This window comes from Lampris incognitus, chromosome 1 (genome assembly GCF_029633865.1).
Source record: "Lampris incognitus isolate fLamInc1 chromosome 1, fLamInc1.hap2, whole genome shotgun sequence".
Taxonomy (NCBI): domain Eukaryota; kingdom Metazoa; phylum Chordata; class Actinopteri; order Lampriformes; family Lampridae; genus Lampris; species Lampris incognitus.
The window spans coordinates 38,859,819-38,887,321 of record NC_079211.1 but is presented as its reverse complement, the minus strand read 5'-3'; the positions used below and the strand labels follow the sequence as shown (position 1 = coordinate 38,887,321).

The window sequence follows — 27,503 nt, the reverse complement described above, 5'->3', positions numbered from 1 at the left end:
TCACTGGACACTTCCATTAGTTTACTTCCTAAATATAGGATGTTGAACAGGCATTCAAATGATGGCTGGTTACCTGACCAAGTGGTTGGGGGAGTACACTGACTCACCAGCCACAGCAACAGTTTACCAGCATGCAGCTGGCGGCAGGTAATGATTCCCTATCCTGTTTACAGGATAGTAAAACCCTTTTCAGTTCTGGCTGTAAGGATTTGATTAGCGTATGGCTAGATCTGATTACAGTTGGCTAATCCTTAAATCATCTGTTAATAACACGCATTGCCAGTAAATAGGCTTTCCTCAGTATGAGTCAGTTTACAAAAACAATGTTGGGGTGCCATTTTTATCTTTGCAGCTTGCAATACATTTTATAAAGGGTGCACCATTCATTTCATGAAGTGCTGAACGTGGAGTGTTTACTGACCTAGAACATTTCACTACAGGAGACCAGAGCCCTCTGGCCCAGCTTTTACTCTGTCTCTACTTGGAAGGGAACACTGCTGGCAGTGAGCACTCAAATATGTTTGTCCTAGGAGAGCTCAGTTTATAATGCTAACCAGGACAAAAATAAGATATCTTTTGTTCAGCGGCCACAGTTGCTTATACTGATGTAAAAGAGCAGTAACTGCTATGAAAGAGCAGTGAAAGTCGGAAAGAAAGATGCAGTAACATTGTGCTGTGTTACTACGAAAAATAACTAGAGTTTACTTCAAGTCAGTACAAAAGTATGTTGCAGAAGTATGTCGTGTATGATTCATTAGCCTTTTGGGATTTTACTTTGGTTTAAATAGAACCTGAAATATGGGGGGTGTCTGTGTGGCATAGTGGTCTATTCCATTGCCTTCCAACACAGGGATCACCTGTTCGAATCCCTGTGTTACCTCTGGCTTGATCGGGCATCCCTACAGACACAATTGGCCATGTCTACAGTTTGGAAGCTGGATGTGGGTATGTGTCTTCTCCTCACTGTCAGGTGAAAAGAAGCAGCTGGTGACTCCACATGTATTGGAGGAGGCATGTGGTAGCCTGCAGCCCTGCCCGGATCGGCAGAGGGGGTGGAGCAGCGACCGGGATGGCTTGGAGAGCGGGGTTGGCCAGATACAATTGAGGGGAGGGGAACCGTAAATATGAACTTTGACCGTTAAAAACATACAAAAACACAGCTTTGCCTCTGTAAGGATGTGTGCATCCCCAAAATGTACCTGCCACTTCCCTTATTTTACCAGTGTAATACAGTGGAGTAGGACCTCTGAATGCGTGGCTGGCAGAGGTAATTAACTCACCAGCCACCATCAGAATTCACCGTCTGGATGCTGATAGTGGGGCACCCTCGAATCTGTAATGTCTTATAGAGTCAATGTCGCACCCCTTGCAGAGAATGAAAAGACTGGGAAAAAAACACTTTTCAAAGACAATGTAGACTCTGACCTACTTTGTTTATAAAAACAAAAGTAAAAAAGAAAAGATAAGAAAAAGTGTTGAGGAGAAGAGTAGTTAAATTGTCAGCGTAACAGACAGTAGATTGCAGCCTATCCAGTAAAACTGAATGGCTCTATAAATAGCATTGTATGAAAGGCTGTCTGCAGCTTTACCTCTCTCTCTCTCCTGCTGACTGAGTGACCTTACTTACCTACAGTGCCTCAGTGAAGCGACTGTGCAGCCGAGCAGACAGTGATCAGCCCTGGCATGTGGGTTGAAACGGCAGTTAAAGCAAGTGGATGAGCCCACGGAGAGCAGCGAGAATTCAAAATGCTCTCTAGCTAGGAGGGTTGATGAGGAAATGGCACAACAAAGCCCAATATAATCATTAAACATTCAATGGTGAATGAACAGAGCCTTCTCTCGTTCTCCTCGCCCCCCCCACCCTTCCCCGCTCATCACATCTCCCAACCTCCATGACTCCCTGCTCCTCTCCTCCTATCACGCACACCCCCTCCCCCCACGTCCTCCACGCTCTCCTCTGCTCTGTATTCATGTCTGCCCATAGTACCCAAAGTCAAACCTCTTTTCCCTCTCGGCAAGACCGGAGCAAGAATTAAACACAACGGGGTCTTTAAAAGGTCGCCAGGTTAACTGCCTCATCAACTAGAATTATTCGATTTTAGTCGGTTTCCAAGCCGTTTTCAGTTTGTAGCCCTTGAGCACTACACAGTCTGGCAAAATGAGACTAGTCCTGTCAATGGAGGTTTGGGAGTACAGGAATGGTGATGCTGGGTCTCCTAAGGGAGCGTTGTGCTGTTTCACCTCTGCTCTTCCCTCCTCACTATGGCTTTACAGTATAGGTAACAAAAGGCAAGGGCTTTGAGGATTTAGTATTTGAAAGTGGTATATTTTTTTCCAGTCAGAGGCTCCAGGTACTTACAATTTACAGTTTACAATTTCATTTAGCAGACACTTTTATCCAAAGCGATCTACATCTGAGAGCTACAATACAAGCAAAGATCTAGTCAGGAGGCGACAACGCAAGTAAGTGCAAAAAAAAAAAAAAGGAGAAAAGAAAAAAAATATATATAAGTTCAGGTCCGATAGAACATAGGTGTCAACAGGCAGTGCACAACAGCAATATATAGGGTGCGTAGAAGCGAATTGGAGGTGTTCGGGGAAGAGCTGGGTCTTTAGCTTCCTCTTTAAGATGGAGAGAGACTCAGCGGATCGAATGGAGTCCAGTAACTCGTTCCACCACCGGGGAATGGTGGTGGAACGAGTTACCGTTCCAGGCTCTTCTCTCTACAGAAGAGAAGAGCCTGACTACTTCCTGTTTGCCATTAAACTCTAGATTAGTCACACGTCATAGCGTACTCTCCCTAAATTAACACTAAATTGTACTCTCCCATAGATATTGTTATATATTTTTGGATATTCTCCCTTTTTCCTTGGAAATTAAGTGTTTATGTCCCTGAGGTGTCATGTCGACCATACCACCGAGTTAGATTTCAAGTACGAGCTATCGTACACGCCGGTCAGTAAAGCGTACGCTTGAAACCCGTGCCTTTGCCTTGTATTTCCACTAGTGCTGCCATGTTCTGCTTTAAAAGAAGTGGGCTCACAGTGTGCGTGAATGAGGTCTTTATCATGGCAAGTTGATGATTTAGTGAATTGCAGTGTGGCGGCTTGAAGAGCGCTCTTTAAAAGCAACGCTATGCATTCATAATGCACAGAGGGCTCCACAGACAAGGCCTTGTTAAAACAAGTTGGTCTTGCAGTCCAGTAGTGTGTGTGTGTGTGTGTGTGTGTGTGTGTGTGTGTGTGTGTGTGTGTGTGTGTGTGTGTGTGTGTGTGTGTTTGTTTGTATGGGATTGTGTCATGTCTTTGTGTAAACCTATTTGCATGGTGTTCAGGCAAGTGGACGAGACAGATATGTAAGTCATTGTGCCTGCAAGCGAGCCACCTTTCACCTGAAATAAGCGCAGGAGAAGAATCCAGGGTAAAACCGTAACTTAATGGGGTCAGTTGGCCTGCAGCTCGGTTTGACACAAATAGATTTCTTGTAGGCCGCGTTGTTCTCTGTTACGGTGTATTCTCATTTTCTTGCTTAGCGGTCATCAGCGAGGCAGTAGACCTAATATATGCTAAGAATTGTACACACAATGCTTTCAGCCTCAGGTCTGTGTGATGTGAGGTATGGCGTACTCGCTTATAAATAAATAATCATTTTTGGGTTTTTTTGTATTTGTGTTTTTTTAGACCCCCCCCCTTTCCTCCCCAATTGTACTTGACCAATTACCCACTCTTCCGAGCCATCCCGGTCGCTATTCCAACCCCTCTGCAGATCCAGGGAGGGTTGCAGACTACCACATGTCTCCTCCTATACATGTGGAGTCGCCAGCCGCTTCTTTTCACCTGACAGTGAGGAGTTTCGCCAGGGGGACGGGGCACTTGGGCGCCAGGACACATACCCACATCTGGCTTCCCACCCACAGACACGGCCAATTGTGTCTGTAGGGATGGCCGACCGTGCCAGAGGTAACATGGGGATTCGAACCGCCGATCCCCATTTCGGTAGGCAACGGAATACACCGCTACGCTACCTGGATGCTCCATAATCGTTTATGTTTTACAAACATATTCAGAGTTTGATTGGGGACCCGTCATAGAATATTAAAGCTATATGACCGAGGTTGCAAGTTGTAAACTCTATCTCCCACGCTGATTCTCCACGGCCCTAAACCATTTGCGACGTGTGGAAACTTCCTAATTTTTTTGTCTCTGACAAAATAAGCCTTTGTTGTAGGAGGAGATTAAAACCACTCTCCAGGAAAAGTATATCACTTCCAAGGGTAGCACGACATAGAAAGTAGGCTTTTTCTTTGTTGATTCTTCCGAATTGTGAACCACAATGCAAGCACACGGCGAAAGTATTTTGTTGGAGCAGGATTGCCTGACATCATCGATTTAGCCGACAGTGGTGGTGTTGCAGTGCGGAGGAGATTACTGTACTGCCGGCTGGCCCTGCTACAGTATCTGTGTGAAATCCAACCCTCTGCTGAGAAAGCATTAGGGCTGTGAGGAGAGCTAGAGTTACAGCAGCACCACAACCTGTCCAATTGTTAAGAGTAATGGCCCGGCAGCATATCATTAGGTACTAAATTGATGTTTGTGTTGCTGAAGCACGCGACCAGGTGTCGGCCAAATGTACCGCATTTGCTGACATTGTGAACCGGATTTGTTGAAAGCTGCATCCCACAATGGGATCCCTATGTTTTTTAGGTTTCAAATTGGGGGAATTGACATACATATCTGTTCATATCTGTTCATATCACTGCATCTATGGACAATGCATCTCTGATATATTCGCTGCACCATTGCACCTTATCACCTCTTATTTCGCCTGTGTAAGTCAATCCTTGTGTATATATCTGAAGATTGTTGTGTTGTATTGTTGTTATTCTATGTTAAGTACACTGAGAGAGCAATGAAACTGGACTCAAATTCAATTTATGTGCAAACCTGCATGGCCAATACACATGATTCTGATTCTGATATGATACAGGAACAACAGGACTGCTGACAGACTAACATGATAACACAGCACATATGATTATGACGCAGAGAAAACAAGACCTCAGGTTCACTGTGAAGGACCTGTGCAGAATACACAATAAAAAGCAGACTACAAATGTCACTCAACATATATGCAGGTGGCATGTGGGTAGCATAGTGGTCTATTCCATTGCCTATTAACAGGGGGGATCGCCGGTTCGAATCCCAGTGTTACCTCCGGCTTGGTCGGGTGTCCCTACAGACACAATTGGCCGTGTCTGTGGGTGGGAATGTGTCCTGGTCGCTGCACTAGCGCCTCCTCTGGTTGGTCGGAGCACCTGCTCGGGAGGAGGGGGGGACTGGGGGGAATAGTGTGAACCTCCCACGCGCTACGTCCCTCTGGTGAAAGTCCTCACTGTCAGGTGAAAAGACGCAGCTGGTGACTTCACATGTATCGGAGGAGGCATGTGGTAGTCTGCAGCCCTCCCCGAATTGGAGCAGTGACCAGGACGGCTCGGAAGAGCGGGGTAATTGGCCGGATACAATTGGGGAGAAAAAAAAGGGGGTGGAAACATATATGTAGTACACAGACAATGCACTACACATATCACTGCATATATATATATAAACATACAGCAGAACATACTACATATATGACTACACAAACCCGTTATGTTATCAAGCCAATAGAAGTGGACTCCTCCTTTACTGGTTCTCTCTGTTTGCTCTAAAGAAACGTAACAACAACTTTTCGAAGCTTGTTCTGCCACCATACGTCTTGGCGGCAGCCGTTGGGGGTAAGACCAACAAGAACAACTTCTCCTGGCCGGGCCATGGCGGAGGGCTTATGATAATCAGATTTGGGAGTGCTTATGAACCAGCAGAGTCACTGTTAATGGATCAGGGATGTTAACAGAGGCTTCATGGTGGCTTGTAATGTGATCTGCCTGCAGCCACCACATGACTGACGGGGCTCGGGCACAAGTCCTTTGACCACAATGAAACTGAACCGGAGACTGAGGAGGTTAGCAGAAACCTTCCCAGATGCCCTCCAACTTCCGCTGGTGCTTAGAGAGATGATGAAGACAATGCTGCTTGTTACCATCTTCACGGAACAACCTCACGAGACCTTATGCAGGGCGGGGGGGGGGGGGGTGAGAGAACAGGAGGAAGTAATAAATAGAGAGCTTTATATAGTTCCTTTTTTTTAGATTATTTGCATCACTTGCCTCACAGTGTAATCAATTACTTTTTAACACAAATTTAGCGCATGTTGTATAGCAGAATCCCAATTCTTAAATTTACATATTTTTTCTTTTTATTCTCAACCGCGCTTACTTTCTCATACGCTACTTTAATTTTCTTGTGGTTTTATGTTTAATGTCACCAATGTGATCAACCCACCAAGTGAAATGTGTTGTACATGTAAGCATCCTGATTGTGAGACAGAAAGGAAAGCAGGAAGATTCTTTTTGCACAGTGGCAAAACTGTTTATTTCCTCTCTACACAAAATATTTAGGCCAATTTCAAATCATATATTTCATGTGCTTCTTAATAAGGAAACTGAGCCGACACTAGGGCATCGAAAAGGGTAGATGTGTCACTCATGTAATGTCCTGTGTGTGTGTGCGTGCGTGTGTGTGTGTGTGTGTGTGTGTGTGTGTGTGTGTGTGTGTGTGTGTGTGTGTGTGTGTGTGTGTGTGCGTGCCCTGCAGTGTCCCAGATGGTGATTGAGGAGGTGAGCGTTTTGCAGACTCAGCTGGAGATTGAGAAGTCATGCCGCGAGAATGCAGAGGCTTTGGCCACAAAGGTGACGCACTGCTGACTACACACACACACACACACACACACACACACACACACACACACACACACACACACACACACACACACAGAGTAATCAATTTTATAAGAGTAGGGTGAGAGAAGACGTATGTGGTGTTGAGTTTGAATGACTCTGCTGGATGAACATAGATCACATAAAGAGTTGACCTGAGCTCGACCTCATGAGGTCTTTCTCTTGGGAATCATTTTCTGGGTAACAAAAACACATTTATAAAAATAAAGATGCAATGATATAGACACAGATTGCTTGCTTGGGTCCAGACCTTTCAGTCGGCCCGCTCCACTGAGTTGACTGATTGTTCTGAAGATGGAAATAGAGTGTAACCAGTTGATGATTCTGTCTGATGTCAGGCAAACCGATTGTGGTTATGATCGTGCAGACACATTTTTTGGATATTAGGGATTCTAATTTGGGATTCTAATTTGAATTAAAAATAAAATCAAACATTTACCTGACCAAGTTTAAAATGATGATGATAATAATAATAATGCATCCTGTTTTGTATTATTATTCCCCCTTGCTTTTTGCCCCCATTCAGCTGTCTATTCTTCCACCTTCAGACTTTCTCACCCTGTGACCTTTGACCCCCAGCTGAACTGTGAGAACAGGAAGTTGAAGTACCTGAGCCTGTCGTCGCGGCCGTGCCTGGACGAGATTCTCCCCAGCATCTCTGACTGCATCGCCCTGGAGGAGGAAGCCGACACGCACGATGCCAGCCCTGACACGTTCATACAGTACCAACAACAGGCTAAAGGTAGGATGTGTCCTGCACAGGTTGAGAACCCATGCCCTAGCACGCATCTAACCTGAGTCACACTTCAGTCAGTTTCCAAATAGATATGTATTTTAATTTGGAACGGATCATAATTAATATCTATTATTATTATTATTATTATTGGTAGTAGTAGTAGTAGTAGTAGTAGTAGTAGTAGTAGTAGTGTTATGAGTAGTATGCACAGAACAGCAATCTAGACTTACTGTCTCAAAACCAACTGGCCGATTGCAAGGCAAGACATTAAACCACTAAGTATTTATAGGGTTAATGGGGTTGTGATTGGTATCAAGTACATATATGAAAAAACACAGTGCACTGTGTCCTATATCTATGCCCAACACTATCAATGAGGATAGATTAGATAGATAGATAGATAGATAGATAGATAGATAGATAGATAGATAGATAGATAGATAGATAGATAGATAGATAGATAGATAGATAGATAGATAGATAGATAGATAGATAGATAGATAGATAGATAGATAGATAGATAGATAAAGTATAAATCATGATATAAAACTAAATCTGCCAGAGTTTGGCCTCATGAAGATCCTGTTTACGATAAGTCGTTTAAATGCTGTTGATGTTTTTGTGTCACCTTGTGTTTGTCAGAGCTTCGTGAGATGGTGAACACCTTGCTGGAGGAGAAAAAGGAGTTTGTTTGTCAGATCCACGACCAGCGGAGACAGATAGATGAGCTCACAGCACAGGTGAGGCGTTAGAGACACGGTAACATTTTGCCAGGGGACTAAAATGTTCAGATGAATCTGACTCAGTTGAAAAATCTTTTTCACTAGTATTGCTAAGATGATAACAATATGTGATCATTTGTGATGATAACAATATGTGATCATTTGTGATGATAACAATATGTGATCATTTGGCTAAATGCAGAACTGGTTAACTGAACAACAGCGTCGCTGTTAGTAATATTCACATTTTGCATTCCTACATTTAGCTTACATTCATACTGAGAGTGAGCTGTGAGTGCAGGAGGTGAATTGGCTTTAATGCCTTGTTTTCCAGCAGAGCAAGCAACCTACTGTAAGAGAGCTGGGGGACATAGCTGAAGGGCCAGTACAGTGTTCATGTGACCATACAACGCTATTATAAGAAAGAAAAAGGATAAATGAAGACCTCATTAGCATGGTCAGAGGTTATATATGTTGGCCATTTTTGCCATTGGATAGATTTTGTGTCTTTTGTTGTATCACCTTGACAAAATATTTTGATAGTGAGAAATTATTTTAGCGATACTGCCGGATAAGTAAGGAGTTTGGGTTTGATTCAAGATGAGTATTGTTTGAGGAAGTAGATGATTGGCTGTGGCTCTGCCGTTGCCCGATATGAAATGTATTTCTCATGAAATGCCGTTCAGTGAAATAAGGAAGATTAGAGCAAACCGCCCGCTTGACTGGCTGAGGTGCTGGTTTCAGAGTGGTCTCGTTCGTCAACGTGTCATTTCTCCGTTTATAGTCTGACAGAGAGCAGACGGAGATGAAGGAGCTGCGTGAAATGGTTGAGCAACAGACCAAGACCATTAAGAGATTTAACAGAGGTGAGTCACATGCACCCGCAGAAAAACACAATAGGTTTTTAAATACCCAATCCTTCCCGGATGAATGGTGGCAAGCGTAAAACGGTTTACCGTACCCATCTGCAGAAGACTGATGTTGGCCTTCAGGTAACTGGAGGTAAACTTTCTGATGAATTTTGATCCAAGGCTAGCAGACGGCACGTTTGGATCAAGAGGTCAGAGTTGAGATTAGTACCTGGATATGTGAGAAGGTTTTATCAAAAAGAGGGGTTTAACACACTCTAATACACTTACAAAAGCTAGACACAGTATACGTACAGTTGATGTAAGGGCCTGTTCCCCCACACACTTGCAAATGCACTCATACAAATACACAAGTACATGCACATGCATCAACACATCTGGTCTCACCCACCTACAAACACACCTGCACGCACGCTCATGCTCTCTCTCTCTCTCTCTCACACACACACACACACACACACACACACACACACACGTTTCGTTGTGTGTATGTGTTAAAATGTGTTTGCTCTTAACTTAAAGGTCACAGCAGGTGTATATGTATGGGTGTGTTTATTTCTAGCACCTGCTGCGTATGTGCAGACAACGGTTCCATCATACATATATACATAAACACACACACACACATCTACACTTCCAGACACAAACACACACATATGCACGTTGCACACATACACCATTACACAGATACACAAAATATACACACTGACACACACACACACACACACACACACACACACACACACACACACACACACACACATGCACACATGCACATGCATACAACTATTAAATGCTTAGACTGAATAAAGACTTCTCATTCATAATTCCCCTCTTTATTTCTCCCTCTGTGCTCTCCCTCTCCCTGTATCTTCATCACTCTCTCTGTGTCTCTCTCTCTCTCTGTCTCTGTCTCTGTCTCTGTCTCTGTCTCTGTCTCTGTCTCTCTCTCTCTCTCTCTCTGTAGTCTCAATGATGGCCACCCAGGAGTATGAGGGAATGAGGGATCAGCTGGACTTGGAGCAGAGCCTGAGGGTGAAGGCAGAAACCTTTGCACACGAGGTAAAAAATGGTGTCAGCAACACAAACACTCCCAGCGTGGAAATGAAGCGTTGAATCACATGTGTTAGCAGCCCTGAGACAGGAGTAGAGCTGTTATGCAGACCGAACACACAACCGGTTGAATACTAGCCAAGGCTATGACCTTCCCCTACTCCCCCAGTTCATTCAACTGTTTTTCCTCTCATCTCTACTGCGCTCCTTCCTCCCTTCTTCTTTCTCCTTCCTCCTCCTCCCACTGCTCCCCTCCTCGGCAGATGCTGGTGAAGCAGAAGGAGGCCAACAGACAGAGTATGATCCTGATGCAGAGCGCCGAGCCCGGCATACAGCTGCTCAAAGCCCTGGAGGACGTGGCCAGCGTCACCAAGACTCTGGAGGAGGAGAGGCTGCAGCATCAGCAGAAGGTAAAGGGCTCATCGCCACCAATATACGTTACCAACAGCTGTGGCCTTTTCTTGCTTATTCATAACATGCAGTATACATCATTACTGTGGTGTCTGGTTTGTCATCACCACCTTGCCATGTACCTTGCGGGGCAATGGGCAATAAAAACTTGCTATAACATTTGCGTTGAGCCTGCTGTTAGTTTTACTTAGTTAGAAGTGATGTGATGCTTAAAAGGGAAAATTCACAATGATTTTCAACCTTATCTCTGTCTGTCTGTGACAGTCAAGTCAAGTCAAGTCCATTCTATTTGTATAGCCCAATATCACAAATTACAAATTTGCCTCAGTGGGCTTAACAGCAACACAACATCCTGTCCTTAGACCCTCCCATCAGATAAGGAACAATAGACAGCAATAGTACATGAAGAAAACCTGCAGTTGTTCCTGATCATTTCTGCATCAGTGCTGCAAAGTGAGGTCTTGTGCCGTCAGTTGGTGGAAAGACAAACTACATACAGCCTAGCAGGGTTCCTGGTACTTCAGTCTAGTCTAAACACACTGTTTGAAAAACACGTCCTCATTCTCTCAGCTAAGCTATGTTTCCTGTGGTGGAAATGATGTCCCACAACACCAGCACAGAGGATTTTATGGACGGCAATACAGAGGCTTATGCGCAGCAATGCATTCTGGTACATGTAGGCGCTGTGAGAAAGATTCAGTGAGCAGGGCAACACTGATTTCTCCATCATTATAGTATACAGTGAGGACTTTATCACTTCAATCCACTCCATTATCCATCAGTATTGATTGCATATATATGTAAAACCACTGATGGTTTTACATATATGTGCAATCAATACTGATGGATAATGTAGTGATTGTATCCTTTTAAGTCTTACCTGATGTAGTTCCTGCCAGTCAGAACTGATGACAAGATGATAAAGAAGGAAACGTACACACTGATATTAAAATGGAAAGTACAAGGAGAGGCTTGCTGGTGCTAAGGGGAAAATGTTTTTCATATAAGATACTCCAGTGCAAAAAAAATGTGCAAAGAAAATGATAAGTGCACATACAAAAGAAGAAAACATTTCAATTTATACCATCATCAGTTCTCAAATAGAAAAAGAAAACGTTTGACAAATATAATCAGTCAACCTTCCCTGAGCAGGCAGGGGTCACATATTACAGGCAGCCATCCAGAGACTATATTCATCATGCTACCAGTAAAGACATACATCACACTATCACACAACAAATATAGGGTACATTAATTTATTTCGGAAAGATAGGATATGTCGTCAATAAAAATAAATATATCATGAGAAACAATTCAAAAGCATTTCCACATTTAATTTGCGTTCCCGTGATTGATTTACAAGAAGGCAAACCAGCTCTTACTGATACCAGTCAGAATTATTGTCATGGCACGTTTGACTTTATTCAAGATAGGGCCATTAGCAAAAACTTGTGAATTAATAGTAGGGCTGGGTGTTGGCAAGGACCTCACGATACGATACATACCATGATACATGGGTCACGATATGATTGCATCATGATACATGGGTCACGATACGATTGTATCATGATACATTGTGACACAAAACATATTGCGATACATTGCAATAGGAGACTATTAATTTAATAGTCTCCTAAAAATTTTAAACCAATGCCTTATTTAGTCAACATATCACAATGTATAAATACTAATACACTTGTTCTCTCCAGGGTTGACTAATATCAGTTATTTCTGTTTTTTGATATTATTTATTATAGTAACGTATTGTGTTATATGCCACGCTAGGAGACCATTTTCCTTCGAGGGACAAAAAGGTTTTGAACTTGAACATAAGAGGTTAGCAGTCAGGGAACCTAAATACAATGTGATACGATACAGTTTTTACTATTTATCATCCTGAGGGGAATTCAGCTGACAAGGCCAGCACAGAACAACGTTTCATATCTTACGCAAAAGCAGGCAACATGAAATATTCACAATGTTGAAAACACTTCTAGCCATCTGCAGACAAATAATACGTCCGATCAGCCAAAGCATTTGACTCAAAGTCTTGGGTTGAATGGCTGACATCACATTGAATCTTAAAAAAATGAAAAATGCTCTCAGGTAAGTATAAGACTTAAACTCAGTTCCTAAAATCCACCATTTTAGAGCTTACATACTGTTAGAATCAGCTTAGTACCTAAAACTTTACGCCTATACCAAATATTTTTACAACAAAGAAATATTTTTCTCCCCTCCTTTTGTGGGATCTGCTGTCAAACTGACCTCATGAGATGCCAAAGAGTCTTTTAGAATATGTTACAGAGGTGATGGATGTGGCAGATAGATGCCAGGGTCAAAGGTCGGTGGCTCTCACAGGAGCTACTGCTGAACATGAACATCTGTGGTGGGGTCAGGAGCAAGAGGTCACAATTAGATAGAGCGTGCTGAGTCAGTACCTTGTGTGTGCATGAATGAATGTTCACATGTGTGTTTGTCTGTGTGTACAGATGTGTGTTTGCATGTGCGCCTGTGTGAAGATCCATCCATGAGGCGTTGATATTGTGTGTCTGCAGAACTCTGTGTGCGCGCGTGTGTGTGTGTGTGTGTGTGTGTGTGTGTGTGTGTGTGTGTGTGTGTGTGTGTGTGTGTGTGTGTGTGTGTGTGTGTGCAAGCATGCATGCATGTCTTGTGATTGAATTTTTACTGGAGCTGACAGGCGTCTCCAGTGCTGCATCAAACGAACAGCCTTCAGATCAAGGACGGAGTTTGAGTGGGCCTGACAGCTCACATGTCTGTTGTGTTTCCGTCACAAGTGACCTCACACTCAGTTTACTGTGGCTGTGTAATGCAGATAGGGTCCCTTTCAAGATAATCACGAGCTCCTTTTTACAGAAACCACATAAATCTAGGTCTGTGTTGACATATTGTCTTACAGTACACATAATGTTTCACTCAAACATGAGAGTTTGAGTGCTGTTTTTTTTTTTTTTTTTCAGTTTTCCTACTAACTGCTCCACAATTTCAAGCATTTGCACTTGAGAGCTATGGTACAAGCACTTCAACTATACATAGTCTTCTACTGTGGGCTGCTGAGCATCTCCACATTAATAACAAGGTGTTACATGCCATGCTCAAGGGTACCTCAACAGTAATTGGTGGGAATGGATAATGTGTACTTCATTCATTATACCCACACAGATTTGTGCAGGAAATCAGGGTTTCAAACCAGTCATGTTCAAGTCACAAGCTGGCTTCTCTCATCTTGAAGGCATTAACAACCCGGCCAATGATCCATCCTGTTCCCAGAATGGGACTCAATTAAATTCACAGAGTACAGTACATAGATGACCTGTAATTTGTCTTAATGACCTTGCTGCAGATATACATTGACAACATATATATTAAGTGCACATACATATGCGAGACAGGGACACATACACTGTACAGGGACAGCAGAAAATACACTCTGTAAAGTATGCTATACATATCACTCTACATATAGATACTATATTGTACACAGCACCTGCTGTAGACAGTATATTATACAAAAGACTAGATATAGAAACAGGATTATAAAAATCACATTGTCTAGATTATAGATTACACAAATTTGTTATACACACACACACACATATGTATATATATTTAAATTACTTTTTTTTTCTATTTTTCTCCCCCAATTGTATCCGGCCAATTACCCCACTCTTCCGAGCCATCTTGGTCACTGCTCCACCCCCTCTGCCGATCCGGGAAGGGCTGCAGACTACCACGTCTCCTACGATACATGTGTAGTCACCAGCCGCTTCTTTTCACCTGACAGTGAGGAGTTTCGCCAGGGGGACATATCACGCTATTCTCCCCAGCCCCCCCCCCCCCCCCCGAACAGGCACCCCGACCGATCAGAGGAGGCGCTAGTGCAGGGACCAGGACACACACCCATATCCGACTTCCCACCCACAGACACGGCCAATTGTGTGTTTAGGGATGCCCGACCAAGCCAGAGGTAACACGGGGATTCGAACAGGCGATCCCCTGTGCAGGCAGGCAATGGAGTAGACCACTGTGCTCCCCGGACACCCCATCACTCTAAATTTAAACAGTAGATTTTACACACAACTACACAAAGATAGTGAACTATACATTCAATATGCTATAGGTATGAACACTCAAGTACAGTGTATTATATCATTTTCCTAGATTACTGATCCGATTCTGTGTGGATGGCCCTGTGTTTGCCTTCTGGAGAGAGCCGGAGAGACAAACTAGGTTACTACACGTGTCAGTTTGTCAGTCTGTTCTAGTTTATTCAGCACAGACGACCTCCACGTGACAGCACTTGAAACCTTTATTATAATAAAAGCGAAAACAAAGAGACAGTAGTAAGTAACAAGATAGGTAAGTAAATCGTGTTCTGTCAGTAGTACCAGGATGGACGTTTAAGCTACACATGGGCTCTTACTGTTCTCACTGCTCACTGTTGCAAATAAATGCAGTTTCTTTTTGTGTGTGTGTGATTGTGTTTATGTACAAATGTGTGTGACTCCCATTTACATGAATACATTTTCTCAACCAAAATCTGTGTGTGTGTGTGTGTGTGTGTGTGTGTGTGTGTGTGTGTGTGTGTGTGTGTGTGTGTGTGTGTGTGTGTGTGTGTGTGTGTGTGTGTGTGTGTGTGTGTGTGTGTGTGCATGTGTGTGTGTGTGTGTGTGTGTATCTTTAAGTACATATTAGTGTTTCCATGTGTGTCCTTGCATGCGGGTCATTGTATTTGCATGTACGAGAGATGGGTCCCCAATTAATGGCTGACAGTGTGAACAAGATTTTGATAGCATAATTGGTGTACTGCATTTTACAGTTATTAAAATTAACTGTACTTTAAGCATATTTGCCTCTTATGTCAACATTCTGATTAATGCAACAAATAAAATATCTTAGTATTAACAAAACACACATAACACATAATACACAATTCATTGGGCTGCCATTGCAACAAATCAAACACCCCTCTCTGTCTGTGCTGGTGTGCTGGTGTGTGTGTGTTGGGGGGGGGGTGTATGTGTGGCTGTGAATTAGGTGCAGAGCTTGGAGGCGGAGCTTAAGCAGAGCGCTGTAAGAAAGGAACTGGAGTGTCTGCAGAGACAACTGCAACTCCTGGAGGAGGAGAAGAGGGAGATGGAGGCGAGGCTTGTGCAGGCAGAAAAGAGGAACAGAGAGCTCGAGAGCAGAGGTCGGGGGAAGGGGACGAACACACACACACACACACCCACACACACACACACACACACATAAATACACAAACACTGATGAGTTATGAATCAAAATGGATCATCCTCACCACATACACTTACACATGTCCATCACACCCACAAACACAACATTCAGAGACAAACACACAAACTTTGATCAGCTCAATGTCCTACTTAAATACATACACGCATGCATACTGTTTGATCAGTGAAAGGATAAAAAGCACCATTCCTAATGCAACCACACCCATGCATGCACTTATACTTATGTGGAAATGTTTAAGTCCCAGTTTTGTTCATCACTTGTATTTCTACATTGAAGGAAATGACTAAAGATCACATACTACTATAAGCATCTTCTCACTAAACAGCATGTGTACTACTTGCTGCAGATTCTGTTTTGGCCTTAGAATTGCTCTATAGCCTTCGATAAATCTCAAAACCAAGACTACCAAATAGGATAATCATCTTAAAAATAAGCTCAAGAGCTGGAACTGAGGGCTTATTTATGTCAAAATGCCTTGAGATGGTTTCATCAATGGAAAGGTTGAAGTCAGTTTTGTTGGTGAGGGACAACATTGCAGGATGAGATGTTAATGGCTCGAGGGAAAGTCCTATCTCCATCCATTGCCAGTGGGGTAGTGTTGTGTAAATGAGTTCAGGTCTGATCAGAGTAAAGAGTGTGGGAGTGTGGGACATCTTCTTGTCAGGTCTATTGGAGATATAATTGCACTAATTTAACCAAACATATGTGATAGAATGGGCTCACCCACACACCTTTGTGCCCTAATATATTTAAAAACAATTTTTTATATATAGGTGCTCATCCATAAGGCACCAGGAAAAGCAATATTATATACTGCAGATTGGGAAAAGGTCAAATGGACAACATTGTAAGGGCAAGCGCTTCTGTATGTCCTTGATTGACATCAGACAAAACATCAATGGTGTTGAGATTAATAGGCGGAATTATCTTCAATGACCTAGATGCTCTATTTCACACAGGTTTTGTGCACGCTAACTGACACATGTTCATATGATGTATTTGTGCATGTCTGTTCATGTGTGCGGAAAGTGTGGAAAAATATATGCACTGTATATGCATATATACATACTATATGCTACATTGATAGATGCACACTTTCTGCACACATGAACAGACGCACAATTCATGCATGCACTATTGCATTTATACCCAGGCACACATTGACTGACCTGGTTTCTGCTTTGTTAAAAACAAGAAAATTAGACTTTTAACTCTGCAACATTCTACTTTTTACCAAAGTCTTATCTGTTTGTTTCATTATTAAAAAACAGCTTAAAGATCAGAAAAATTTAGCTTAGAAATAAGATGCCCAATTCAAATTCAAATGGTGAAGAAACTGGAGAGTGATGCATATGATTATTTCCCTTTCGCCTCGCCTGTGCAGTCTTTGCTCCCTGACAGTCGTTGCTATTGTGCCCATGTTGTGGTGGACGCCAGCAAAGACCGTTGACCCATCTGGTGCTATAGATCTGGCAAACACAGGAAGAGTTCCTTCCCCGCATGCAAAATGGCAGCTGTTCATGGGCTTTTAAATGGGTCATTTGAAACTACCGCTCCGGACCTAACCTATTCAGTTTTAGCAAACAATTTCAGAAGCAAGCAGTGAAGTTCAAAAGAAGGAAACTAAAGTTGGTGCTGCAGGTCAGTTGGTAGGGCATCGTGCAATTTATGCCATGACTTGTAGTTCCATTCCCTGTGTAGCTCAATGGGTAGAGTAGGTTACTAATATTATCAGGTTTGGAAGGAAAAACAGGGGAAAAAGATATTATTCTGAAGAAGTAGGCCTAGTAGTAGTAGTAGTAGTAGTAGTATAATATAACTTGTTCTTCAACTGTATTATTATGCAATATTTACAACAGTGGTTTAAATAACGGCTTCTTTATTTCCCTGTCTCTCTGTACAGTCCAAGAGCTTCAGGAGGCCCAGAAAACCAATGCCACAGCTGTTACCAAGGCTGAGGCCCCGCCCCTGGCATCTGGGGCCGCCCCTCCCCCCACCCCTCTTCCCCAGCCTCCTCCGCCCCCTCCTCCTCCCCCGCCCCCTCCCCCACCACCTCCTCCATCCCGTTGCAACCCCCTCAGGTAAGGCAACAGAGCAAATTAAGTCACTGACACCGCTGTCTGTTCCTGACGGGGGGGGGGGGTCAGGGGGTGGGAGCATTTTCTGCATAAGTAGCAATAGTTTAAATGAGTGTGATGCATGGATTTGTCAATTTCTCTTTCATGTTGGCATTACACCCATTGAGTCCATCATTCACTTTCTCTCTTCTTTTCATCTCTCTCTGTCTTTATCTCTGTCCGCTGCCTGTCATTCTCTCTCTCTCTCCTCCTCCTCCTCCTCCTCTCCCCTCCACTTCTATTGACTAGCTCACTGATTGCCATCATGAGAAAGTCCTCCAAAGGGTCCAAGGCTTCTCCAAAGCCAGAGCCGCCTCCTGGTTAGTATGACATTGCGATCATAACTTGTTGTTGAATACGCCATTACATTTTACATTTTAGCCATTCAGATGATGTGCTTACCATACATGACATTATATCTGTTTTGTCCCTCCCTCTCTTTATCTCTCCCTGTCACCATTTCTCCTCACTCCATTTGTCTCCATCCATTACTGCCTACCCCCTCTCTCTCTCTCTCTCTCTCTCTCTCTCTCTCTCTCTCTCTCTCTCTCTCTCTCTCTCTCTCTCTCTCTCTCTCTCTCTCTCTCTCTCTCTCACTATCACTATTGCTATCTCTCTCTCGCTCTCTGTCCAGTTGCCGAGGGGGTTAACGATGTGAAGGTGAAAGCGGTGAATGAGATGATGGAGAGGATCAAACATGGAGTGGTCCTCCGCCCTGTCAAGGGCCAGGACAACAAGGTGAGGATGCCACTCAGGCTGTGGGTGAGGTAAACTGTATGTATTAGGAGGATTTAGAAACCCAGTCAGTGGCCTAAACTCTGAATAGGATATAGTTCAGCCACCAATGACAACAGCCGCTTGCACCCTCCTGTTACTGACATAAACATGCACAATGGGGAGTAACAGTAATGTTTGACACCAAACCAGAATTTCTATTTTTCCTTTTCCGGCAATTTAACTCTTATCAATTATTGGGGGTGGGGGGGGTGAGCCGACACACTTTTAACAATTTCTAAACAAAGACGCTTTTCGACTGTGGAAATGACAATACATATTTATACGTAGGGAAAAAAATGATATTTTTCCACGACAAAAATTCACCAAAAAAGAACTAAGCTACGCAGGCTACACAGTCATTAGTAGTGTATTAGATGACATCTAGTGTCGCTGGCCTATTGTTCCCCTGTCTCTGCTAATGGCCAGTTGTGTGTTTATATCTAAGTCCATCAGCTGAAGTTTTTATCTAAAGTAAATTCTTCAATTACCACGAATGTAGAACAAGATTCAAATTTTACATGAGCAACACAAAAAGCATCACCCAACAGTGAGTACTGGGACCCCCCCCCCCCACCCAGACAGCACATGCAGGGGTGGTCCTCACAGCGGCCATGCCTGTCAATCAAAAAGTGAGGTGGACATGAGTGAGAACTGCAGCAAGGTGACTACGTCGCTATACGTATGTTTGGTTTGTAAGGATACTAAACAGCAGAGAAGAATGATAAAACAGACCTTTAAAACTTTAAGAAAAAGGACATGGTGCAAGAAGGAGAGGATGTTGAGGGATAGAGTGATGGCTCCACTGATATTCTGCAGAAACCACCGAGACAAATACAGAGACGTGTAGTTGCCATGTTTGCTGGCTGTTTGTTGAAATCCAAGCAAATGTTTGTCAGCAGCTGTCAGAGCTCATCCAGGCTGGGAAGACGATGACCTTGAAGGGAGCGAGAGCAACTATGAGCTTGACATCTTCAACTTTAAGATGTACATTTTTTTAATCTCCACTGTGATCTCTTTTCCATCTCCACAGAGCTCCCACTTCAAAATCAGGGGGTTTAATATTTCATTATTTCATTTAAGCTACTGAAACTCTTATCCAGATCGAGTTGGAATATATGCATCAGTAAACTCTGAGATGGTCCTCTGTCAACATCTCTGTGACCTTCCAATGTACATGTGCAACAGAGAATGGCTAGGAAGGGAGATGAGCATGGAAAGCAACAATACTAACGGTTTTATTTTGTATTTGACTCGTACGTTTGTGTGGCAGGGTTTGGGCATTATTTCCACTGTGAGACAAGGTTCAGGCAAAAAACTGCTCCAATTCACAAGATATCATTGGCGATCACTCGGGGTCAAGTATGACCGTCCTCCCTCTGGGTCCCTCTGGGTCTTCAGGTGGGTGTAGAGGCTGATCCTGGAGCCACATAATGGGAGAACACCTGTGTGTGACAGCTTTTTATGTGGAGAGGCCTGCAGCCACCACATGGTCCTTGGCAGGGGGTGGCCAGAGTCTAATGGCATGGAGAACCAAGACGATTTGGGACCACCCTCTGTTGCAGCCTTCATCCACCATTACTGCCTTTGTGACCTGGGGACATCTTCCACCGGTTCCGCCGTTGAGGTCTTTGTTGGATCATGCTGCATCTGGAACCTCCCCTGTGACCTGTCCGCCTTGGGTCACCCTACTAGGAGCCAAGCTCCAGACGGCATAGCTCTTGGGATCAATGGTACACACAAGCTTCTCCACCATGGCAAGGTGGTGATCCAGGAGAAGAAGGAGAAGAATTCACAAGATAGATCAGGCAACACACTTTAGGAGTCTGTCGCTCAGTCAGTACAGCTTCCCCTGAATGGAGAGTCCAGTCTTAAATCATTCCCGTTGTTGAATCAGTTCATCTGGACACAATGTTGTGTCCAGATGAACTGATTCAACTTTCTGTGATTTCCTTATCTGGATTATTGAGCATGCATAAAGGCATTCCTGGAGAGTTTTCAGGTAAAGAGTGAGCCCTTACTTTTAATCCATCTCCCCCCACTCCCATTTTGAATAAGGTGATGAAAAGAGGGTGTAGATGAAGAGGACCGCGATGGTGGTGTGGGTTAAACAGCTCAAAAAATGTACATTAAAGAACATGTTATAACTACCCCTTTACAGTCCTATGTATAATCAAACCAACCCATATACATACAGCATACATGCTGTTAGCCTGTATTGTTCAGCACATCTACGTAGGCTTCCTCCTCCCTGTATGTAAATAGGCAGAGAGGTTAAACAGACACAGGTCATCCTCATTAGCCAGATGAGACACTGTTAACCCTACCCGCCTCCAAATGAATGCCTAAACCACACCCTGTCTGTAGTAGCATATTTATCTCTCTGTCTGCCTATGTCCACCCATCTGTGCGGTCATCAATCTTTATTTACTGCTGGTTCACTTTATATTTCAAGATGGTAGCATATTGCATCAGGTACATTATGACCATGTGCTCATGCAAATGTGTTTGGGGGGGGGGTCCTCCTCTATGTACACTGTGCTATCGCCATCATCTTCTTCATGCTGGCTCCAGCTCTCAGTCCAGACATTAGGAAATATGTCAGTGATGATAAGATGCTGTGCTCTAGATTTAATGTTGATGAAATGCACTCTCGCTGATTGCTCTCCTCTCTTCCCTTCCCATGGTCATCCTTTGTACCACCCACCGACTGTGTGGCCACCGCAGAGAATCGCCGTAAAAGTGAGTATATTGACGTCTGCATCAATCTTGTGGTGGTGAAGTCATTGTAGCTCTCTGGGGGAAAGCTGAAGCACTTCCTCTAACAAGGCAAACAGGCCACGCAAATGGTGTTGTCCCTACAGTAGTAGTAGACTACAAGCAAAATAGTTGTGTTTTATCTGGGAAATTTTTTTGAATGATTTAATCATTTTGAGCCATGCATCCATCCATCTATTCATCCATCCATCCATCCATCCATCCATCCATCCATCCATCCATCCATCCATCCATCCATCCATCCATCTATCTGTTGTATAAAATTGCACAGTGGCACTAACCCTTTCAGTTGGCCCAGTTCTGTTCTCATTGCTCTATACAGGACTATTCAATTGGTTTCATTACTCAGGAGGTATTTTCTCTTTCTCTGCAGCCTCTAGTGTGTGAGGAGAAACAGCAGGAGAGTGCTATGGAAGAACTGAAAGGCATGCTGGTAAATAACTATCCACCTAATTTGTGCAATAGCAAAGACACAATCGGTTAGTGTTGTGAGAGCGGATGAGCATATAGCCACAGGCATAGTAAGCCTAAAACTACCTAAGGACATCAATTCAATCATTTCCACAATTCTGCTGCCTCTGGGGTTGCCAGTGTCTTTGTTGAAGGGGATTTAAAACAAGAGAATGGGTGGTACATAAGTTATGTCTGATCTGCTACACAATGCACTGTGTCCAAATGTAAAAATGAAAAATTGATGTGTGTCTAATGCCCGAAAGATGTTAGACTTTAGTCATCTGAGGAGGACACGCACCATCTCAAATTGAATGGCCATGGTGCTAGTTAGATTGGATAAAACTTAAATGATCTCTGTGGAGATGTTGTACCTTATACCATATAGATAACAAGCTACAGCTGAGAGAATAAATAGGATGTCAATCAAAACCCTGCGATAAGTTAGCAAACATGCCAGAGACATTTACATGTCCATGATTAAAGCAACAGCAAAGCCAACTCATCACAACACTAAAGTGTGTGCAGCAGGTGAGGATCAGAAAAAGCTAGTGATAAACTTTCCTACCTGCCCTGGCTGGTGCATCTCAACCTTTGCTGAAAGCAAAGATATCCCTTCAGATTAGTTTGGCCCGGCTTGACTGACCTTTGTGAATAAGAAACTCGTAAATTTTGTGTATAGGAGTATATTGACGCTGTTATTGTCATGTCTACCTATAGGAGACTGTAAAGAGGAGCCCCAGCCGTGGATCTCAGGAGCAAGTCCCCTCTCCACCGGGGAAAAAAGACAGTGAGTTGGAGGTGATACTCCGACGCAGACGCAATAAGGCAGGAGAGCCCAACTCTGGAGGTACACTTCATTATATTCCACATCATGGAAATTTATAGTCTCATTTCTAGTCATGGAAAACACCTCAAAAATGCCAAAATTGATCAAATGTCCTGAAAGTAAAGTGTAAAGCTGGTTTATAAAATCTTGTTTTCATCTGGGGCAGTATCCCATGACCCTGAGAGCAGGATAAGCGGTTTGGATAATGGATGGATGGATGGATGGATGTTTTCATCTGCTGAGATGATGTATTTTCAAGCATATCTTAAGCCGCTGAGATTGCACATCAGGGTTTGAAGTTTGGGCGCTATGTTCAGTCACCAGCCAGAAGTTACACAGTCCACTTAGACTAGTGAGGCCTCTACCGATGGCTAACACTGAATGATATGACCTCCCATGGGCAACGGCTGTCATGTATGTCCAAACAAAAGTCATGGAAAATGTCCTGGAGAATTCCAGGAAAATTATTTTTCACTAACTAATTTTGGACTTTTAGAGAGAATTTACAGAAGTAAACAGCATCATGCTTAAGGCAGGGATTTTTAAAGATGACACTAGTTCAGCTGAGCCCTCGTCCTAAGGGGTTCAAATAAACCGCTGTTTTGATCACTGTTATTCTGAGTCAGTCCATATATCAGGGCATATGGCGGTAATTCTGCAAAGGTCAGGAGCTCTACCCACACTGTGAGTACATTCACCAAACACATCAAGCTGTGAGGAACATTTTAAATAAACGTTGTTATTTGAGCTCATCTTAGCTGCTCTACCTATGTCTGTCCAAAAGGGGGCGCAGCGCACCACATAATGTTCCATGTTTGGGAGCGACCCAAAGGGTCGACATGACCATTGAAATGAATTTATTTACTTTTCCATGATTGATTGACCTCGTCTTACATAATGTGCCCAGTTCAATGGACCCAAGTGTGCAAAATGCGTGTACTCCAGAGGGATACAAGTGGATTAAAGGATTTTAATACATGATTGGCCATGCATAGGCTTTTCTTTATTCCTGTCATTTCTTTCCTATCAAATAGTATTCAGTGAAGCAACAGATATCAGGACTTATTTCAGGCTTTATTGTGAAATGTAGAAGGATAAGGACTGAAGATGGATTGCAGACTTGAGGAATGAAACGACTATACTCGTGCTAGCATAGCTAAAAGCACTAACTTAACGGTACAGATAGGTAGATAAAAGTTTGCAGAGACACCCAGATAAAAACCACACACGGACACATCGAGTTCAACTCTTTCATCGTGATGAAACAGGTGAGCCAAAACAGAAAAAGGATTTCATAATGTTTATTCTTAAAAAGGTATTTCTACCTTGTTGAAGGCCATTTGAGAGTGAATGGAAGTCAGATACAGCCACGGATGAGGCACGTCGCCCACACATAGCTTTACCCCTATTCAGCTCCATTTTAACAATGTTCCATATCATCTATTTAAAGGTGATTTTAGAGGGTGGCACTGATCTATATCCACTGAGGGACACATTGTGCATCCAGAGAAACCGAATGAACCAGCTGACCGCAAACAAAATGAGCATGCCAATATGTTACATAAAACTCAACTGCTCTCAGTCCGTCCTGCTTTTCCCAAGGGCTCCTTTGCCAAAGTTGTTGCATCTATTGCTAAACTTTTTAAAGAAAATGTTACCTGATACTCACTGATTTATGCTTGATTTAAAAAAAAACCACACACACACTCACATAAATAATTCTCCAAAGGTCTTACAAGGGTTAATAAAGAAGCTCAAGATAGCTTCTTGTCTGCAGTAGTTGATAGTCCATGTTGCTTTCATGGCCAGTGAATTGCTTCATTAGAGTTGATGTCACATTCTGCACTTCAAAAACGTTCTTCTTCTCTGATCGAAAATCTTCCTTTCCAGATGAGAGGGAAGGCCAAATCAGCCACGTCTCTTCCTCTGATAGCCTGAATGGGAGGCGCACAAGCACCGACTCTGGCAAGGAGCCAGAGGGGCCAGGGGGACTCGGGGTCCCGTCTGACCCAGCAGGGCCCAGGGTCAGCCCAGAGAGGCGTGGGTCAGGGCCGGGACCAGGGCCCGTGGTAGCCAGGAGGAAGAGCTCTGATACTGGCAAAGAGCCCAGAGTGTCCTCCTGGCAGGAGAGAAGGTCCCGGAGCTCTTTGTCTGAGAAGGGGGCCCCCCAGTCTCCAGTTACCAATGGCTGCATTGTCAGGTAATAATGGGTTTCTCTTTGTGTGTTTGTGTGTGTGTGTGTGTGGGGGGGGGTGTTGTTGTTGTTGACCACAAACCACATGCATCTAAAGCCATGTTCCTTTCCAAGCGTTGAGTTAATTTCCAGCAAACCTTTGAAAAGTCAGAAAAATTAGAAATTGACTCATGTGTGTTTCCTCCAACTCATTATAAGCAAAGAAACAAATCTCCTCGTGAACACTGCATAACATTACTAATATCTATAAATGGAAATGGAATATAGCACACAACAATGGAAGCCACCAACAGTAATAAGTGCAAGGGTCAGAAGCCATGGTACCCTCACCCTTGAAATATCTAATGCATTACCAATTAATTTCATAAACACTCAATGTAGTTCCTTTTTAGACTGAGAAGCTTTGTTATTGTAAAACATAGTGGGTCCCTTTAAAGAAACAGACTGCAGGTGTGTCTATGCTCTGATCCCCAATTGATTTAGCCTGCTAAATTAAATTTAGTCTTGATATTGACATGAGACATGTTTATTACATAGAAGTGAGTGAAACTCAATGTGGACGCTCTGGATATATTATTATCATTATTGTTTATTTTGCTAGTTTTATTTTATACAAATTACAGCTTGGCTGAAGATCCACAAAACAGTGCCATAAAAAAAACTACACATTACATAATGGGTGGCACGGTTACGCAGTGGTTAGCATGGTCGTCTCACAGCAAGAAGGTCCTGGATTCGAGCCCCGGGGGTATTTCAACCTTGGGGGTTGTCCCGGGTCGTCCACTGTGTGGAGTTTGCGTGTTCTCCCCGTGTCTGCGTGGGTTTCCTCCGGGTGCTCCGGTTTCCTCCCATAGTTCAAAGACATGTAGGTCAGGTGAATCGGCCGTACTAAATTGTCCCTAGGTGTGAATGTGTGGGCCCTGTGATGGTCTGGTTGCCTGTCCAGGGTGTCTCCCCGCCTGCCGCCCAATGACTGCTGGCATAGGCTCCAGCATCCAGCGACCTCAATTGGGATAAATGGCTTGGATAATGGATGGATGGATGGACATTACACAGTAAAGCTCTCATATTTCCATTATGGTCCCTTTGAACATTGAGAATGCTGTATCTCAACCTTTGTCCACGTCTTGTTTTACCTGCTCCACAGTGAGGATGAGAATCATATAGCAGCCCCTGGAAAATGTGCTCAGCCCAATGGAGTGACTTCCACTGAACCTTGTGAGAACCCACATGCCGATGTTTCCACAAGCTTTTCCAGTGAGCCCAGCCCAGTCAATGGGAGCACAGATGCTGAGTGCTAAGGAGTGCTCCAAAGTTCCTGAGCTCGTATCCATAATCTCTTTTTATAGGAAATCCTGATATGAAAGTGGTATCAAGTTCAATTACAATTATTGATATTAACTCTCTAGTCATGATTTTTATACTGCCAGCCGTTGTAGAAGTCCACCACACACACACACACACACACACACACACATATATACACACACACACACACACACACACACACACACACACACACACACACACACACACACACACACACACACACACACACACACACACACACACACACACACACACACACACACAAACACACACACACACACACACCTCTGTCTATCCGTTATGCATGCATACTGCAAGATGATCCAAACAATTCTTCTTGTGGGCCTGAGCAACAGTGCAGCCACGCACTTACCATTTTAAAAAGTGGGACTTCTACAATAGTAGCATGCACGTGCGTTAGAGGGTTTATGAACACAAATCATGGATCCTGTAAAAAACTGACATTAAAATAGAGCTGTATGAGGAAAGCTGCACTATTTGCACAGAACCTCACGTTCCTTGGGTTACAGACACAAAACCTTGTACAATGGCTGCAGAGCTTAAGGTTGTTTTTTCCTCTGCTTGATGCACAAAGTACCTGTTCAGTTTAACTTTGTGCTATCAGAAGGAATGCACTGCGCTGTTTAGAGTCCAATTATCCAACCTTTTTCTTCTTCTCCTGACCTTGTTGTAACCAGGGCTGCAAAGTTAGTCATGTACACCTTAATCATATATTAGCGATTTTGGGTAAATTATGCAAAAAATCAGATCAACACATTTAGTTCCTCAATTCACTGAGACTAAAAATCTTGTCAAATAATCATATTCAGCAGATATAGCTAAATAAATGTGATCATCATTTTATCTGTGACTCAGCAGCCCTAGTTACACCAGGTAAGTGTATAGAGTATATTGTTCAGTAATTGCTCTCAATTTAAAAACTCCTACTGAATCGAAAAAAGAGGGCAAGACCTATAAGTTATGCTGACTTGTGTATCCGGTAATGGCAACAAACCATTTAGACAACAACAAGGAGCAATGTTTACAACTAGGGTTATCATTAAGCAAATAGAAAAGAGCATTGCATTTTTGAAAGGCACTTTTTTTGCTTTGTTTCAGCAGACACCC

General features: G+C 43.3%; 1 protein-coding gene across 1 annotated transcript in view; it reads left to right on the top strand.

Moving 5' to 3' along the window:
• The window catches only part of shtn3 (shootin 3), a 34,231-nt gene extending 7,884 nt beyond the window's left edge, over nucleotides 1-26,347 (top strand). The window contains exons 3-17 of the mRNA XM_056277617.1: nucleotides 6,694-6,788; nucleotides 7,416-7,578; nucleotides 8,215-8,312; nucleotides 9,079-9,160; nucleotides 10,131-10,225; nucleotides 10,480-10,626; nucleotides 15,686-15,839; nucleotides 17,808-17,985; nucleotides 18,271-18,341; nucleotides 18,656-18,759; nucleotides 21,523-21,537; nucleotides 21,947-22,006; nucleotides 22,744-22,873; nucleotides 24,743-25,052; nucleotides 26,194-26,347. Coding sequence (XP_056133592.1) covers nucleotides 6,694-6,788; nucleotides 7,416-7,578; nucleotides 8,215-8,312; nucleotides 9,079-9,160; nucleotides 10,131-10,225; nucleotides 10,480-10,626; nucleotides 15,686-15,839; nucleotides 17,808-17,985; nucleotides 18,271-18,341; nucleotides 18,656-18,759; nucleotides 21,523-21,537; nucleotides 21,947-22,006; nucleotides 22,744-22,873; nucleotides 24,743-25,052; nucleotides 26,194-26,347 — 1,856 coding nt within the window. The remainder of the gene's footprint in view (nucleotides 1-6,693; nucleotides 6,789-7,415; nucleotides 7,579-8,214; nucleotides 8,313-9,078; nucleotides 9,161-10,130; nucleotides 10,226-10,479; nucleotides 10,627-15,685; nucleotides 15,840-17,807; nucleotides 17,986-18,270; nucleotides 18,342-18,655; nucleotides 18,760-21,522; nucleotides 21,538-21,946; nucleotides 22,007-22,743; nucleotides 22,874-24,742; nucleotides 25,053-26,193) is intronic.
• The last annotated feature ends 1,156 nt before the right edge of the window (nucleotides 26,348-27,503 follow it).